This window comes from Amblyraja radiata, chromosome 35 (genome assembly GCF_010909765.2).
Source record: "Amblyraja radiata isolate CabotCenter1 chromosome 35, sAmbRad1.1.pri, whole genome shotgun sequence".
Lineage (NCBI taxonomy): Eukaryota > Metazoa > Chordata > Chondrichthyes > Rajiformes > Rajidae > Amblyraja > Amblyraja radiata.
The window spans coordinates 4,850,090-4,869,330 of record NC_045990.1 but is presented as its reverse complement, the minus strand read 5'-3'; the positions used below and the strand labels follow the sequence as shown (position 1 = coordinate 4,869,330).

Below are 19,241 nucleotides of genomic sequence, written 5' to 3'. Positions count from 1 at the left end.
GCCACAGTGGATGGGGATTGCTGAGAAGGGGTTTTTCAGTGGGATTGCCAGATCTGAAGGAGGAAACAGTGTGGTTCCTCAGAAACCCTAACCAAAGGTCAAGTTGCTTCACAGTTTGCGCCCACACCTCAACTTTCATAACCCTGTTATCCTACCCCCCGAAGTTCAAGTTGGGAGGAACAACCTTGCTATTTCCATTACTGTTTTAATTTTACTGAGGATCACAAGTCGTACAATCTGATGATTTGTCAGCTTCCTGCTCCATAATTTCCCAGAAAAATATTGAAAAATGTATGTCAGCATTTCTTCAGTTGGTTTCAGTTCTGCAATTTCTGGCCAACTGGTCAGAGATATTGCAAACATCCTTGGATTTCAGGAACAGTCCCCCATTTATAAACTGGGGCATAAATGTGGCACCAAGCTGGCGAGTCTCCATATTGTGTCTGTGTGCTACTGCTACTGTATACACTTGTGCTGCATCTGAGGTGCTTATCTAATAAGTCTCAAAGTGCTTATGTACAGTGATACGTGCTGAACTGTACAAAAAATGAATTTTCACTGTACATCGGTACATGTGACATACCAGACACAACATCACTCAAATTCCAACCTCAACAGACAACATTAAACAGACAGAAATTTCAGAATTTTTTTTCAATTAAATACTGGGGCACAATACACTGTGGTCACTATTACAAACTTCGCTATTGGTCTGAAGAGGGGTCCCGACCTGAAACGTCAACTATCCCATGTTCTCCAGAAATGCTGCCTGACCCACTGAGTTACTCCAGCATTTCGTGTCTATCTATGTTGCCCTAATTCAGCTTCCATTCAGTCACTGATCGGATAACCTTGTTTGACAGAGTGCCTCGTGGTTGTTGGGGTTACAGCCTGTGAGATAAGACACAAAATGCTGGAGTAACTCAGCGGGACAGGCAGCATATCTGGAGAGAAGGAATGGGTGACGTTTCGGGTTTAGACCCTTCTTCAGACTTTAATCTGCAAGTGTCCCCCTACCCCACTCTTCCCCCTCCCCTTCTATTCCCTCTCCCCCTTCCCATCCCCCTCCCCTTCTCTCTCCCCTCCCCCCCCCCCCACTCTTCCCTCTCCCCTCCCCTTCTATTCCCTCTGCCCCCCTTCCCATCCCCCCCCCCCACTCTTCCCTCCCCTTCTATTCCCTCTTCCCCCCTCCCTCTTTCCCTTCTATCCCCTCCCCCCTCTTCCCATCCCCCTCCCCTTCTATTCCCTCTTCCCTTCCCCCTTCCCATCCCCCTCTCCCCCCCCACTCTTCCCTCTCCTTCTATTCCCTCTTCCCATCCCCCTCCCCTTCTCTTCCCTCTCCCCCCACTCTTCCCATCCCCCTCCCCTTCTATCCCCTCTTCCCTCCTTCCCATCCCCCTCCCCTTCTCTCTTTATTTCCTCTCCCCCCCCCCTCTTCCCATCCCCCTCCCCTCTTTCCCCTTCTCTTCCCTCTCCCCCACCCCCTCCGATGCTTTAGTCTGCTTCCCAGTTCTGTCGAATTGTCTTCATCCTGAAACCCGAGTTCTGTTTCTCATCTCAGGGACATGAGCCGAGTCTCCAGCCCCTGCCTGCCTGTTAAACCAAAGATCCTATGGCTTGCTACAGGATCTTTGCTGTTAACTGCTGTGTGTGTGTGTCCGTGCGTGCGTGTGTGTTTTGTCCACGGTCTGCTGACCAAAGATCTTTGTTGCTGACTAATAACTCGCCTCAAGCCCTGCCCTCCAGCTCTGCATACGGCACACGTGTTATGCAAAGACAGTGGTTGTGGAAAAAAACAGGAAGTAAAACCTTGTATCTCTCTGGCTTCTTGCATTCACCCAGCAAGCCTTTGCCTTTCAGTGCTCCGTTTATAAATATATATTCCATACATAAAAAAAACTCGATTTATCCAGCCACGATAGAGCGACTGTGTACTCACACATAAGTGGATCAGACGGGGAAAAAAAGGTAGGTTTCAGATTTAAATCACAACTTTGACCATAACTTTGTAAACAATAATACAGGGAGAATGAAGAAGGGTGTCGGTCCGAAACGTCGCCGATGCATTTTCTCCAGAGATAGTCACAAAGTGCTGGAGTAACTCAGCGAGACATGCAGCATCTCTGGAGAGAAGGAATGGGTGACGAAGGGTCTCGACTCCCGAAATGTTACCCATTCCTTCTCTCCAGAGACTATGCCTGTCCCGCTGAGTTACTTTTATCTTCTATCTTCAGTGCGGTAGAGTTGGGTGCTGAGTTCCTGTTTCTATTTCTGTGTTTCTGTGTTTCACCTTCCAGTCAAGTCAAGTCAAGAGAGTTTATTGTCATGTGTCCCAGATAGGACAATGAAATTCTTGCTTGCTGCAGCACAACAGAATATTGTAGGCATAAATACAGATCAGATCAGTGTGTCCATATACCATAGAATATATATATATACACACACATAAATAAACAGATAAAGTGCTGTTATAGTTCAGAGTTTGTTTCAAGTTGTGTTTAATAGTCTGATGGCTGTGGGGAAGCAGCTATTCCTGAACCTGGATGTTGCAGATTTCAGACTCCTGTACCTTCTACCTGAAGGCAGCGGAGAGATGAGTGTGTGGCCAGGATGGTGTGGGTCCTTGATGATGTTAGCAGCGTTTTTGAGGCAGCGACTGCAATAGATTCCTTCGATGGTAGGGAGGTCAGAACCGATGATGGACTGGGCAGTGTTTACAACTTTTTGCAGCCTTTTCCGCTCCTGGACGCTCAAGTTGCCGAACCAAGCCACGATGCAACCGGTCAGCATGCCCTCGACTGTGCACCTGTAGAAGTTCGAGAGAGTCCTCCTCGACATACCGACTCTCCGTAAACTTCTCAGGAAGTAGAGGCGCTGATGTGCTTTCTTTATAATTGCTGGGACCGGGAGAGATCTTCGGAAATATGCACGCCCAGGAATTTGAAGTTCTTGACCCTTTCCACCATTGACCCGTTGATAAAAACGGGACTGAGGGTCCACATCCTACCCCTTCCAAAGTCCACAATCAGTTCCTTGGTTTTGCTGGTGTTGAGAGCCAGGTTATTGTGCTGGCTCCATTTGGTCAATCGGTCGATCTCACTCCTATCATTTTAGTGTCCAGTTGAAGAGTGGTGGGGATTATTCTCATGATGTAACACACCACAATAATAAAGTTGTGGTGCTTGCATGGTGACAAGAATTGCATTTCTATAGCAAATTTTCAGACTTCCCAAAACGCTTTACAGCAAATGAAATCTACTGAAGTTCAGTCACTGTGGTAATATGGAAAGGTGGCAGGATACTTGATCATGCCAAACAATGGTTTGGATTTTGTTTAGGAAGGAAAGTTCTGTAGATGCTTGTTTAAACTGAAGATAGACACAAAATGCCGGAGTAAGTCAGCGGGACATGCAGCTTCTCTGCAGATAGTACAGAGACAACGAAATGCAGTTAACATCTCACCCAGAAGTGTGAACACAGAATAATGGAACAGTAAAATATATATATGTATATACAGTAGCAGTAGTGCAAATTTCGGGGGGGGGGGGGGGGGGTGGGAGATCAGTCACTGGGGGAAGGAGTATCTGGGGGGGGGGAGGGGGTGACTGGCAATCACCAAGGTGCAGAGTTAAGTAGGGTATTGAGCTGGCAATAGGCGACATTTCGGGTTGAGACCCTTCTTCAGACTCGACCCGAAATGGCACCAGTTCCTTCTCCCCAGAGATGCTGCCTGTCCCGCTGAGTTACTCCGGCTTTTTGCGTCGATCTACGGTTTGTATTTTGTTGCGGAATAGCAGGAAGTGTGATATTTCTGCACGTGAGTACGTTCAAAATGTATTCAATGTTGTTGCTTCAGTTTCCATCTTGCTCAACATGAATTTCAACAGGGTCCCATTTCCAAACCTCAGTTAAAACCTACTGGGCCCTGTTCCCGCACTCTTTTTATACACACCATGGCCCTATTTTCAACACTGTCTTTCATCACACCAGGGGCCCAGTTTCTATTTGTCTTTTTAAATACACCTTTTTTTTTCTTTTTTTTTTTTCTTTTAAAAAAAAATAAATTTATTCAATTATTAAAAAATAATATTACACTACAATAAAACATGCCAGAACCCACCACCATAATACAATACAAACATGTAATAAACTACTATACAACTATGATACAATCCTTATTGAGGATACATTCAACACCCTGCGGAGCCCAGCGGTCCCGGAACTCCCTCAGGGTGCCCGCAGACAGGGCGTATTCCCTTTCCATCCGCACCCGGGCACGGACGTATCCCCGGAAAAGGGGCAGGCAGCCGGCTCGGGTAGAGCCCTCCAACGTCTGGTGCCTTGACTCACGGATGGCCAGCTTGGCCAGGCCCAGGAGCAACCCAACCAGGACATCTTCAGCCCTACCCTCTCCCCTACGCACAGGGTGTCCAAAGATGAGGATGGTGGGTGAAAAATGCAGCCAGAAGGCAAGGAGCAGCCCCTTTAGGTATTGAAACAGTGGCTGCAGCCTCACACACTCCATGTACACGTGGTACACAGACTCTCCCAGCCCGCAACAGTGGCAGGCGGCTGGCGAGTCTGTGAACCGCGAGAGAAACAGGTTGCAGGGAACTCCTCGATGCAGTACCCTCCACCCCAGGTCCCCAATGTAGAGGGGGAGAATCCCTGCGTAGAGGGACCCCCACCGGGGGCCCCCCATTAAATACACCTTGGCAGTGTTTGCTGTGCTTCCTTGAAGTTCACCATGGTACACAGGACATTTGTGGTGCTAACAACTACATTTTCTTTAAATGGGAATTTAACATAATTCAGTTAAAAAAGATGTACAAAAACACTTTTTTTAAAGGATATTGGGATGAGGATAGGTGATTTTGAGTGGGATATTTGTTATACTGATTGTATTGGGAATGGTGATTATAGGGTGATAGACAATAGATAATAGGTGCAGGACTAGGCCATTCAGCCCAAAACATTGCCTATTTCCTTCGCTCCATAGATGCTGCCTCACCCGCTGAGTTTCTCCAGCATTTTTGTCTACCATCGATTTTCCAGCATCCGCAGTTCCTTCTTAAACAAGAACATTTCTATGAAGGGTCTTGACCCGAAACATCACCCATTCCTTCTCTCCAGAGATGCTGCCTGTCCCGCTGAGTTACTCCAGCATTTTGTGTTCACCAAAGAATTTCATTGTTTAATCGTTGGTGCATAATCACAATTGAACAGTCTTGGCTCTTGAGACGAATGGGGGGGTTTGTGACTGTGTTTGAAAACAAGGATGAGGGTACAACTGCTGGAGGAGGATGGTTTTAACAAGTCAATAGACAAAAGGTGCAGGAGTAGGCCATTCGGCCCTTCGAGCCAGCACCACCATTCAATGTGATCATGGCTGATCATCCCCAATCAGTACCCCGTTCCTGCCTTCTCCCCATATCCCCTGACTCCGCTATCTTTAAGAGCCCTATCTAGCTCACTCTGAGGCAGAGAATTCCACAGACTCACCACTCTCTGTGAGAAAAAGTGTTTCCTCGTCTCCATTCTAAATGGGTTACTCCTTATTCTTAAACTGTGTGGCCCCTGGTTCTGGACTCCCCCAACATCGGGAACATGTTTCCTGCCTCTAGCGTGTCCAAGCCCTTAACAATCTTGTATGTTTCAATGAGATCCCCTTTCAATTAGATACCCTCTCATCCTTCTAAACTCCAGAGTGTACAAGCCCAGCTGCTCCATTCTCTCAGCATATGACAGTCCCGCCATCCCGGGAATTAACCTTGTTTGCACTGTTTTGCAGATGACCATTTCTAACCATTGGTACGGGTTGCCTTCTCTGATCGTTGCCTGTTTGGCGTCAAGGGTGACCGCTGACATTTCGTGCCAGGATGATAATGGGCAGCCGGTCGATTGGTAAGCTGGGCCATAGGCCTTTCAAACCTGGAAGCTGTTCAACTAAACACTGGGTTGGCATTCCCATCAACATCCACCCAGATTCTGTTTATCATCTACACAAAGGCAGAATTGAATCTAGAACCGTGGACTGTGAGGCTGCAGTTCTACTAGCAATGCAACATGCCATTCTTATGCCCCTGAAAAGCTGTGTATTTGTAAGGAGGTTCCGGGAATCCTGATATTCCCTGTATATCTCTGTGGTCATTGGAATGCTGTGGAATAAATAGGGTGGGCAACATTTCTGGTTGGGACCCTTCATCAGTCTGAGTATCTTCGTCTGTCCATTTCCTCCACAGATGCTGCCTGATCCGCTGAGTTCTTCCAGCATGTTGTGTTTTTTTCTCATGATTCTAGCATCTGCATTTCCTCGTGCCTCAACTCTCATAGTGAAAGTGGGGTCTAACAGCGGAAGGGGGAGATGAATCCTCTCTTCCTGTTCCCTTACTGGATCTCTGATACTCGTGATCTGCGAGGAGTTTGGCGGCTTCCTAATTGAACCTTGCTTGCATTACACACGTCCCCACGATCTCAACCCACAATCCACAGGAGATCTGAAGAAGGGTCCCGAACCCGAAACGTCACCCATCCTTTTACTCCAGAGATGGAGGAGCAATTTGATGACATGCTGCACATTTTTGGTATGTGGGAGGAAACCAAAGGACACCCACGCACAGCACATGATAGAACTTGCAAACTCCACACAAACAGCACCAGAGATCAAGATTGGACCTGAGTTACTATAACTGTGAAGCAGCAAGTCTACCTGCTGTGTCATAGTTCCTTTTTAAAATTATTTAGCACAGTTTGTTTGTTGCATGGTCTCAACAATTACTCTGAGATTTTGACAAGATTCATCCTATCAGAGGTGTTTTTTCTGCTACCAGCTGACTTTTTTCTGTCTTTCCTGGTAATTTTTAGTGTGCCTTGACCTGAAGCATTAACTGAATCTCTTTCCCAAGATCAGGGCTACATGTCTCCAGCATTTTATCTCTGTTTTTAACTCTGGATCAACCGTCCAATTTTCTGGAGAGGAGCCCAAAGTTAAATAGGTGTGGACCATGCCCTCTGAAAAGGGGAAATATTAGATTGAAGCCCCATGTATGTAGGTGGATAGTACCTGCCAAGATTATGTAAGAGAATTATTATTTGAGATTATTCAAGAGACGGTTATTTACGAGAATAGCCACAAAGGGAATAATCTCAAATTACTTCCCAGGATGGAAATATCCAACAGCAGAGGGTTTAGCTATCAGGTTTAATGGAGATGTGCGGGGTAGGTTCTTTACACAGTGTCGTGGGTTGTAAAGAGAACTTCCCTTTACTCATAGAAACATAGAAACATAGAAAATAGGTGCAGGAGTAGATCATTCGGCCCTTTGAACCATTCAATATGATCATGGCTGATCATTCAGAATCAGTACCCTGTTCCTGCCTTCTCCCCATATCCTTTGATTCCATTAGCCCCAAGAGCTATATCGAACTCTCTCTTGAATACATAAATAATGTGATGTGTGATAGATCGGCCATGATTGAATGGCAGAGTAGATTTGATGGAATCCCTCTTGAATACATCATTAACTGCCTTTGCTGTTAATACTTCCCACCCCTTCTCCACGTTCAGGTTCATAGTTTACAAGTTGCCCAAAGATGTTGACGGCTCTGGTATAAACTACAAGTACATGGACCATGGGACGTCTGGCTGGAGAACTGGGAGATACACAGTGAACAGCACTCAAGGGGCAGTGGGAGCAACATTGCAGCAACTCTACGGACAATCTCAGGTAAATGAAGTGCATGGCTCTTCATGCTTGGATCTTGGCACAGCTAGCTTAGATAGAATAACATTGGCGGTCGTAGTAAACCAGGCAGGGTGTAATAAAATATCCAGGAACAGGGTCTTTTGTCCATTTGTTAGATATGGGAGAGAACATAACAGGAAACATAAGATTAAAGATAAGTCTTGGGAAAGATAAAGATGAAAGTTTGCAGAGACATTGATTAATGATGATCCACAAGTAACTAAGGTTTGCACGCTGACGCAGCAGTAAGTAAGTAAGTTTATTGGCCAAGTATTCACATACAAGGAATTTGCCTTGGTGCTCCGCCCACAAGTAACAACATGACATACAGTGACAGTCACGAATGACTCAGAAAACACTAAACATTAATAATAATATTAATAATAATAATAATAATAATAATAATAATAATAATAATATAACATAACATTAATGATAAAACACCATTGATCAAGCATGTGAACCAACAAAATACCAGATCAAAGGGAGGCTACAGATTTTTGGCTGTTGAGTAGAGCAACTACTCGTGGATAAAAACTGTTTTTATGTCTGGCTGTGACAGCTTTGACAATCCGGAGTCGCCTTCCAGTGGGAAGTGATTCAAAGAGTTTGTGGCCAGGGTGAGAGGGGTCAGAGATGATCTTGCCCGCTCGCTTCCTGGCCCTTGCAGTGTACAGTTCATCAATGGAGGGAAGGTTGCAGCCAATAAGTAGAGTTGCTGCCTTACAGCACTTGCAGCACCAGAGACCCGGGTTCGATTCCGACTACGGGTGCTGCCTGTACGGAGTTTATACGTTCTCCCCGTGACCTGCGTGGGTTTTCTCCGAGATCTTCGGTTTCCTCCCACACTCCAAAGACGTACCGGTTTGTAGGTTAATTGGCTTGGTAAATGTAAAAATTGTCCCTAGTGTGTGTAGGATAGTGTTAATGTACAGTGACCGTTGCTCGGCGCGGACCCGGTGGGCCGAAGGGCCTGTATTTGTGCTGTATCTCAATTAAACTAAACATTGTGTCACGAGAATGTAAAATGCTGTAGGTACTTTGTATCTTCTAAACGCTTTGGGTTCTCTCAGAGAGTTTCCCAGTGTGCAATGTTAAGACCTTTAATAAACCAACTTGTTAGATAGATTCACCATCGATCTATGAGCTGTTTTATTTTGTGTCCGTACCTATCTAAGTAAAGGCAAATATAGAGTTGGGATGGAGCAAAAAAAATCCCTCCTACACATATTAAAAGGAAATGTTGTAGATTCAATTTACCAAAGTCTTATAAGGACGGATTAATGTTTTTACCTGAGCTGCTGTATATGTAACTCCAGATCCTCACTTCACTCTCTGAAAAGGTCCACCCTGCCATTCAGCACAGGGTTAAAAAGGCCTGCGTAATAAATGCCTGTGATTCCATCTCCTGTGAACAAGTAAAGGAAACATTGTTCTTGATTGCAATGACTATACTGTCTGAATATCAATTGCCTGCAGATTCCTACATGGAGTAGATACTGGTAGCGTAGGTGGTGAGAGCAGGTATTGAGGGGGGCTGTTCTGGGACCACAGAACCAGGTTTTGAGCCTTCCCAAGATGTCGTGGGCCTAACTCAACGAAACACCAACTGAATCGAAGGTAGACAAAAATGCTGGAGAAACAAAGCGAGTGAGGCAGCATCTATGGAGCGAAGGAAATAGGCAACGTTTCGAGTCGACCAGAAACGTTAATCGACCAGAAACTTTGCCTATTTCCTTCGCTCCATAGATACTGCTGCACCCACTGAGTTTCTCCAGCATTTTTGTCTACCTTCGATTTTCCAGCATCTGCAGTTCCTTCTTAACCAACTGAATAGATCAGTTTTTTAAAAGAGCTAGTTAGCATGCAGGTAGCTGTTTTTGCATATGGAGTTTAGTTTAGAGATACAGCACGGAAAGAGGCCCTTCGGCCCACCGGGTCCGCGCCGACCAGCGATCCCCGCACATTAACGTTATCCTACACACACTAGGGACAATTTACACATACACCAAGCCAATTAACCTACATACCTGTACGTCTTTGGAGTGTGGGAGGAAACAGAAGATCTCGGGGAAAACCCACGCAGGTCACGGGGAGAATGTACAGGTTACCAATTCCTTTTCCCCAGAGATGCTGTCTGACCCGCTGAGTTACTCCAGCTTTTTGCCTCAATCTTTGAGATGGATGAAAAGTCACTGTGTTTCACTCTCCGCAGATGCTGCCTGAACTGCTGTGTGCTTCCAGCATTCTGATTTTATTTATGTCTGCAGCAAATAGTGGAATTAAAAGCAGTTGCGAGAAGAGGCATTTCCATTCTGATACCCTTTGTCTTGCTTTTGCAGAGTAACAATGTGGCGTTTGTGCTCTACAATGACCAGAGCCCGATCGAATCGAGCTCTGACGGTGGCCACACAAAAGGTGAAACATAAGTCATAAGTGATAGGAGTAGAATTAGTCCATTCGCCCCTCAAGTCTACTCCACCATTCAATCATGGCTGATCTATCTCTCCCTCCTAACCCCATTCTCCTGCCTTCTCCCCATAACCTCTGACACCCGTACTAAACAAAAATCTGTCTCTGCCTTAAAAATATCCACTGGGCCTCCACAGCCTCCTGTGGCAAACAATTCCACAGATTCACCTCTGTGAATCTTCTGGCTAAATAAATTTCACCTAACACTATGCTACACACACTAGGGACAATTTACATTTATACCAAAGCCAATTAATCTACAAACCTGAGGTAGACAAAAATGCTGGAGAAACTCAGCGGGTCAGGCAGCATCTATGGAGCAAAGGAAATAGGCAAAGTTTCGGGTCAAAACCCTTCTTTAGAAGTCTGAAGAAGTAGGCAACGTTTCAGGTCAAAACCCTTCTTCGGACTTCTAAAGTACGGTTTTGACCCGAAACGTTGCCTATTTCCTTCGCTCCATAGATGCTGCCTCACCCGCTGAGTTTCTCCAGCATTTTTGTCTTATCTTCGATTTTCCAGCATCTGCAGTTCCTTCTTAAACATTTAATCTACAAACCCGCACGTCTTTGGAGTGTGGGAGGAAACCGGAGATCCCGGAGAAAACCCACACGGGTCACGGAGAGAACATACAAACTCCGTACAGACAGCACCCGTAGTCAGGATGGAACCTGGGTCTCTGGCGCTGTAAGGCAGTAACTCTACCGCTGCACCACCCTGCCCCCTTGCATCGACAAAGACTCCCGCTCTTGTTCCAAACTTGCGTCCCCTTCCAAGAAAGAGCTTGTTAGGCCAGCAACCTTGTATAAAATAGGATATTGCACTGGTACTGGTACTGCATAGGATATTCTAATGGGCATAATTGGAATGCAACCTAGGTTATGAAAACTGCTACATCACTGCTAACAATTGCTACATTCAGTGTGACTCTTTATTGATCATTGTCTGTTTTTTTCCCCCATAAACCCAGGAGTTGTACTTTTGGATCAGACACAAGGCTTCTGGTTAGTTCACAGTACGCCACACTTTCCACCGCCAGCTCAAGAAAGTTATCAGTGGCCATCCAGTGGAAGGAGATATGGCCAGTCCTTCCTCTGTGTAACATACCCGTATTCTCAATTTCAAGAAATCGGTAAGGTCTTTTCTCAAAAGGTACTTCTTCAGCACTTGAGACAGCATTTGGTTATAAACAGCCCATGAGTCTGAAGTTTACTAGAATGATCCCAGGACTGATTGGAGTGCTGTTCAGGTTCAACAACCAGGTTCAGGAATAGCTACTTCCCCACAGCCATCAGGCTATTAAACCTGGCTCGGACAAAACTCTGATTATTAATAACCATTTTCTGTTATTTGCACTTTATCAGTTTATTTATTCATGTGTGTATATATTTATATCATGGTATATGGACACACTGATCTGTTCTGTAGTAAATGCCTACTATGTTCTGTGTGCTGAAGCAAAGCAAGAATTTCATTGTCCTATACAGGGACACATGACAATAAACTCACTTGAACTTGAACTTGAACTTGTTCCTCTAACAGTGTGACACTGCCCCTCTACATCGGGGACCTGGGGTGGTCCCATGCAACCTGTTTCTCTCGCGGTTCACAAGACTCACCAGCCGCCTGCTACTTTTGCGGGCTGGAAGAGTCTGTGTACCACGTGTATATGGAGTGCGTGAGGCTGCAGCCACTGTTCCATTACCAAAAGGGGCTGCTCCTTGCCTTCTGGCTGCACTTCACACCCACCAACCTCATCTTTGGACACCCTGTGCATGGGGGAGAGGGCAGGGCTGAAGATGTCCAGGTTGGGTTGCTCCTGGGCCTGGCCAAGCTGGCCATCCGCGAGTCACGGCGCCAGGCGGTGGAGGGCTCTGCCTGAGCCGGCTGCCTGCCCCTTTTCCGGGGTTACATCCGCGCCCAGGTGGTGTTAGAGAGGGATTACGCCCTGTCCACGGGCGCCCTGGGGGATTTCCGGGGACCGCTGGGCACCGCGGGGGGTGGAATGTGTCCTTAATAAGGGGGGGAAATAGTAATTTGAGAATATTTGTTTGGCTTGTACTGTGATGGTGTGTTTGTTTTGAATAATTTGGTATTTACATATTGTAAATAGGTGAATAAATTATTTTTGGTTAAAATAAACTGTGGCACTCCCTTAATACTGCCTCTCTGATAGTGTGGAGCTTCCTCGATACTGCACCTCAGACAGTGTGGCACACTCTCAGTACTGCACCCATTCTCCTGCCTTCTCCCCAAAACCCCCGACACCCTTACTAGTCAAGAGTCTGTCAATCTCCGCCTTTTGACGGCACTGGGCCTATACTCACTGGAGTCTAAAAGGACGAGGGGGTGGGGTGGGGTACCTCATTGAAACTTACCGAATAGTGAAAGACCTGGATAGAGTGGATATGGAGAGGATGTTTGCCACAGTAGGCATGTTGGCGCAGTGGCCTTAGCACCAGAGACCCAGGTTCGATCCTGACTACGGGTGCTGTCTCTACGTTCTCCCCGTGACCTGTATGGGTTTTCTCCGGGAGCTTCGCTTGCCTCCCACACTCCAAAGACGTACGGGTTTGCAGGTTGATTGGCTTGATATAATTGTAAATTGTCCCTAGTGTGTGCAGGATAGTGTTAGTGTGCGGGGATCCTTGTCGGTGCGCCAAAATGGTCTGTTTCCACGCTGTATCGCTAAAACTGAAAACCTTTTTTTTAATTCATCGAAGGACTAAACGATGATGTAAAGTTCCGTAACCTTCCCCCCAAACATTGTTCCCTTGCAGGCACCCAGTTATTATACAACAGCCCTCACGTGTTTGACCATTCGATCCCTCCATCCTTTGCTAAGGATCTACCGGATCTCCAGAGAGCAGCAGCCGGTGAACACAAGAAAACCCCTCCGTGGGCCCGAAAGGTGGTCCTATCGTCGGCAGCAGGGAAGCAATTCACCAGCTTTGCAAAGCACAAGAATTTTGGAGCAGGTGTAGTATTCTCTCAGTCGTCACTTGTGGCTCACTTCGTAGGTGGCGATGGATCAATTGTAATTTAAGATAGACACAAAAAGCTGGAGTAACTCAGCGGGAGAGGCAGCACCTCTGGAGAGAAGGAATGTGTGACGTTTCGGGTCGGGATCCTTCATCGGAAGACCCATTCCTCTCCAGAGATGCTGCCTGTCCCGCTGAGTTACTGCAGCATTTTGTGTCTATCTATCTTCGATTTAAACCAGCATCTGCAGTTCTTTCCTACACAACTGTGTGTGGAGGATGCTAGGAGGCTGCAAGGTGACTTGGATAGGCTGGGTGAGTGGGCAAATGCATGGCAGATGCAGTATAATGTGGATAAATGTGAGGTTATCCACTTTGGTGGCAAAAACAGGAAAGTAGACTATTATCTGAATGGTGGCCGATTAGGAAAGGGGGAGATGCAACTAGACCTGGGTGTCATGGTACACCAGTCATTAAAAGTAGGCATGCAGGTGCAGCAGGCAGTGAAGAAGGCGAATGGTATGTTAGCATTCATAGCAAAGGGATTTGAGTATAGGAGCAGGGAGGTTCTACTGCAGTTGTACAGGGTCTTGGTGAGACCACACCTGGAGTATTGCGTACAGTTTTGGTCTCCTAATCTGAGGAAGGACATTCTTGCCATAGAGGGAGTACAGAGAAGGTTCACCAGACTGATTCTTGGGATGGCAGGACTTTCATATGAAGAAAGACTGGATAGACTCGGTTTGTACTCGCTAGAATTTAGAAGATTGAGGGGGGATCTTATAGAAACTTACAAAATTCTTAAGGGGTTGGACAGGCTAGATGCAGGAAGATTGTTCCCGATGTTGGGGAAGTCCAGAACAAGGGGTCACAGTTTAAGGATAAGGGGGAAATCTTTTAGGACTGAGATGAGGAAAACATTTTTCACACAGAGAGTGGTGAATCTCTGGAATTCTCTGCCACAGAAGGTAGTTGAGGCCAGTTCATTGGCTATATTTAAGAGGGAGTTAGATGTGGCCCTTGTGGCTAAAGGGATCAGGGGGTACGGAGAGAAGGCAGGTACAGGATACTGAGTTGGATGATCAGCCATGATCATATTGAATGGCGGTACAGGCTCGAAGGGCCGAATGGCCTACTCCTGCACCTATTTTCTATGTTTCTATGTTTCTACAACGATTGTAATTTAGTTTAGTTTAGAGATAGTGTGGAAGCTGGCCATTCGGCCCACCAAGTCCGCACCGACCATTGATCCCCGCACATTAACATTATCCTACACACACACATGAGGGACAATTTACATTTATACCAAGCTAATTAACATGCAAACCTGTACGTCTTTGGAGTGTGGGAGGAAACCGAAGATCACGGAGAAAACCCCTTTGCAGGTCACGGGGAGAACGTACAAACTCCGTATGGACAAACACCCACAGTCAGGATTGAACCTGGGTCTCTGGTGCTGTATGGTAGTAGCTCTACCTCTGTGCCACCCATATATCATGTTTTGTCTTTCCGCTGACTGGTTAGCACACAACAAAAACATTTTACTGTACCTCGATACACGTGACAATAAACTAAACTCAACTTGCTTCTATGAGGAACAATGAAGCAGTTTGGCCCTGTACTCTCACCAGTACAGAGAACGAGGGGTGTCTTAATGAAGTGGATAATAATTGACAAGATAGATGCTGTGAGAACATTTCTCCAGACAGGAGATGAAGAAATAAGGAGCAAGAACCTCAGGAAAAAAGCTTGCCTATTTCAGATTAGTTTAGGATGGAAACAGCATGGAAAGAGGCCCTTTGGCCCACTAATGCCATGCCGACCATCGATCACCCCTTCACACCTGCTCCATAGTATTTTACTTTCTCCTCCACTCCCTGCACATATTAGGGACATTTTACAGAGGCCAATTAACCTACAAACCCACACATTTAGGATGTGACGGAATTGAAGAGAAATGTATTTTCTCAGAAGCACGCGCATCTTTGGGATCGTGAATGCTAAGGATATTTTGGATATTCAAGGCTGAGATTAATGGATTTTTAGTACAATAAGGGAATAAGGGTTGTGGGGTCATGCAGGAATGTGGAGCTGAGAGCAATGATCAGCTCAGTCACTATGTTATTGATTAGCAGAGCAGGCTCTAGGGACTGTGTAAGCTAATTAAGAAATAGTTAGACAGGTACATGGATAGGACAGGTTTGGAGGGATATGGACCAAGCGCAGGCAGGTGGGACTAGTGCAGCTGGGACATGTTGGCCGGTGTGGGCAAGTTGGGCCTGTTTCCACGCTGTATCACTCTCTGACTCTATCTCTTCTTGTTCTGCAGATCTGTACAAGGACTGGGTGGCAGACGTCTTCCAGAGTGACCTGTTTGTGCAGTCGTGGCTGAACTGTCGGCGCGCTCTCCCCTCCAACTGCTCGGGGCAGTACGCGGTGTACAACGTGGAGGGAATACTGTTCCCCAAGGGCGCTGCCTTCTCCACTCACGTGGACCACTCAAAGTGGTGCATGACGAGGCCTGGAGGAGGCAGCAGCTGGACCTGCATCGGGGACATCAACCGAGACCAGGCGCAGGAGGAGAGGGGCGGTGGGACAGTCTGCAACGATGACCCAGCCGTCTGGGATGCCTTCTCCATCCTGGTTGTGTCCTGTCAGATCTGCAAGTGCACCTGCAGTGGGAATGCCTGAATGGCAGTGCCTGGGGCAATGTGCATCCATCTTTGCTTTGGTGTCTGTGTGCAAGAGACCTTGAGGGACTTTAGCACCCACAGAGTTGGTGTGTTGGTATTCCCTGTTGGTACTGGTGTATGCTGCTGGTGTGTTGGTATCCTGTGTTTAAGAAAGAACTGCAGATGCTGGAAAATCGAAGGTAGACAAAAGTGCTGGAGAAACTCAGCGGGTGCAGCAGCATCTATGGAGCGAAGGAAATAGGCAACCCTTCTTCAGACTGAAGGTATCCTGTCCTGTGAGCTTCCAAGTCTTGCCCAGGATTGGGCTTCAGATATGAAGTATAGTCGGGTCCCCACCCAATACATCACCCATTCCTTCTCTCCAGAGATGCTGCCTGTCCCGCTGAGTTGCTCCAGCTTTTTGTGTCTATCTTGGGCTTCTGATAGCTGACCGGGTCGAGAGTTTTCACTCGGATCTCAAAAGAGGCATTGACGTTCTCGAGCAGATGTAAAACACCCACTTTGAATAAGTTCATAAATTCATGTTCATATGTGATAGGAGCAGAATTAGGCCATTCGGCCCATCAAGCCTACTCTGCCAATCAATCATAGTTGATCTATCTTTCTCCCTCAACCCCAATCTCCTGCCTTCTTGCACTAACCCATGACACCCGTACTAATCAAGAATCTATCTATCTCTGCCTTAAAAATATCCATTGACTTGGCCTACACAGCTGTCTGTGGCGAAGGATTCCACAGATTCACCACCCTCTGACTAAAGATATTCCTCCTCATCTCGTTCCTGGAGGAACGTCCTTTAATTCTGAGGCTGTGACCTCTGGTCCTAGACTCTCCCACAAGTGGAAACATCCTCTCCACATTGACTCTATCCAAGCCTTTCACTATTCAGAGGAAGGGTCTACTGCAGCATCCTGTCCAATATTATCCTTACAAAAACATTACCAAAATCAGATGAGGTCCTCATGATCACATGAAGAGTGTTGGATTGTACCAATAACAGAACTATGTAATTCTTACCTGCAGCAGCATAACAGATCTATAAACATAATACTCATAGATAACATGCAATAAACAAAAAATTAATAAACTGAAACATAGAAAATAGGTGCAGGAAGAGGCCATTCAGCCCTTCGAGCCAGCACCGCCATGGCTGATCGTCCCCAATCAATAACCCATGCCTGCCTTCTCCCCATAAACCTCAATATTAGTGCAAAAAATCCAAAGTCCTTAGTGCCAAGTATGTTTTGCAGCATACGAGGAATTTGATTTGTCATACAGTCATATCATACATCAACAAAACACACAAAATACATTTTAACATGAACATCCACCACAGTGACTCCTCCACATTCCTCACTGTGATGAAAGCCGAAAAAAAGTTCAATCTCCCCAATTTTAAAATGACTTCCTTTATTTCTGTAGTTTTACTCGAGTTTTCGAGGTCCTACAGACCTCGTGAAATTTCCAAGTTCCTCTATTCTGCCCGCGTTCCCGTCTCTAAATGTATCCAATCCACCATCTGTTGCCAAGGCCTCGGGTGTAGAATTATCTACCCTGAACCCCCCCCCCCCCCTTTTTTTAAACGATTCCTTAGAATTAGTTATTTGTCTAAGCTTCTGATCGCCGGTTCCAAGATCACAGTAAAGTATCATTTTTTGTTCCATCATATTACTGTGATGGGCCGTGGGATGTTCTCCAAATGGTAAACTTGTTACACCAATGGAAACTTCTTTTGTTTCGCTTGGTTGATATGCTGCCTACATCAGGAAAGGCATTAGAAAACAAACTGTGTGGGAATGAACTGCAGACGCTGGTTCATACCAAAAATAGACACAAAAAGCTGGAGTGACTCAGCGGGTCAGGCAGCATCTCCGGAGACCCTTCACCAGAGTGAGAGAAACAAAATGTCCATTGTAAGAACTTAACAAGAAAATGCCAGTATTGTCCAACAACAGAAATGTGGAGCAGGCCAACACAGATCGCATTGCCCCTCTTGTCCTCATCCCTTACAACAATTCTCACCTTGCTCTGTGTTGGTCAATAGATCCCAGCTGAATTATCCACTGTGGCAGTTCTTTGTTTCTTGTGGAGCTGGTAACAGCTTTCATGCACTGTCCTCCTACACTAGACTGCTGCCCTTGGCATTCTTTGTAGTATTAAATATCTTTGTCTGAATTATCAGTAAATTGAAACTGTAACTAAATAAATTCTTTTTTTTGTTTAACCCAGGACTTGCTTGTTGTTTTTACAAGGTTTTACTCTGCGTATACATTGAATATCACTTGTATTGGGGCTTCAAGGCATGATACCCAATGATGCCTTTCAAAAACACGTGAAAAGAGAGTTACAGCCACACATAATTAGACACAGAGAACATAGAGATGTAGCATGGAAAGAGGCCATTAAGTGTGTGCTGAACCTCAAGCACCCATTTACTCAAATTTTATGGTAATCCCATTTTATTCTCTCCAATTTATCTCGTATATCTTCGTGCTGTACCACTCATCTACACACAATTTACAGCCCCCAATTAACCTAGTATTTCTTTGCAAACCCTTCCAATTGATGTATTCACTGTGCTCTACTTTTTTAATTTTTGAACTAATGATTGTATCTTTTTGGAAGCTCCCATGAAATATGTTTCCACAGCACTTTCTGGCTGTTATTTCTGGGTTACAGGTATTCACTGGGTAAAAATGTAGACTTGGGGGCATTGGTTTTGTCTTTTTGTACCATTATTGTTTGTTTGTCTTCTACGTGTATGTGTGCGTGTGTGTATAGTGTGCGGTTCGAATCCCGCTTGGAGTGCATACTGTCGTTGTGTCCTTGGGCAAGACACTTCACCCACCTTTGCCTGTGTGTGAATGTGTGTAAATGTGTGTGAGTGATTGGTGGTGGTCGGAGGGGCCGTAGGCGCAGATTGGCAGCCACGCTTCCGTCAGTCTGCCCCAGGGCAGCTGTGGCTACAGAAGTAGCTTACCACCACCGAGTGTGACTGAGGAGTGAATGAATAATGCGATGTAAAGCGCCTTGAGTATTAGAAAGGCGCTATATAAATCCCATCCATTATTACTATTATTATATATATATGTATATATATATATATGTGCGTGTGTGTTTTTAAAAAAATTTTTGTCTCGTCTATTATATATTAGACGGTGGCGCAGCAGTAGAGTTGCTGCCTTACAGCACCAGACTTGGGTTTGATCCTGACTACGGGTACTTGTCTGTACAGACTTTGTACGTTCTCCCCGTGACCACCTGGGTTTTCATAAGATCATGTGATAGGAGCAGAATTAGGCCATTCGGCCCACCATTCAATCATGGCTGATCTATCTCTCCCTTCCACCCAT

At 45.9% G+C, this 19,241-nt stretch overlaps 1 protein-coding gene across 1 annotated transcript; it reads left to right on the top strand.

Moving 5' to 3' along the window:
- Window positions 1-1,670: 1,670 nt before the first annotated feature.
- Window positions 1,671-18,112, top strand: LOC116966107 (deoxyribonuclease-2-alpha-like). The gene is made up of 7 exons (XM_033012288.1): window positions 1,671-1,968; window positions 5,792-5,904; window positions 7,568-7,727; window positions 10,088-10,163; window positions 11,185-11,346; window positions 12,995-13,192; window positions 15,525-18,112. Exons 2-7 carry the CDS (start codon window positions 5,792-5,794, stop codon window positions 15,884-15,886), a joined length of 1,071 nt encoding a protein of 356 aa, XP_032868179.1. The 5' UTR covers window positions 1,671-1,968; the 3' UTR covers window positions 15,887-18,112.
- Window positions 18,113-19,241: the final 1,129 nt, after the last annotated feature.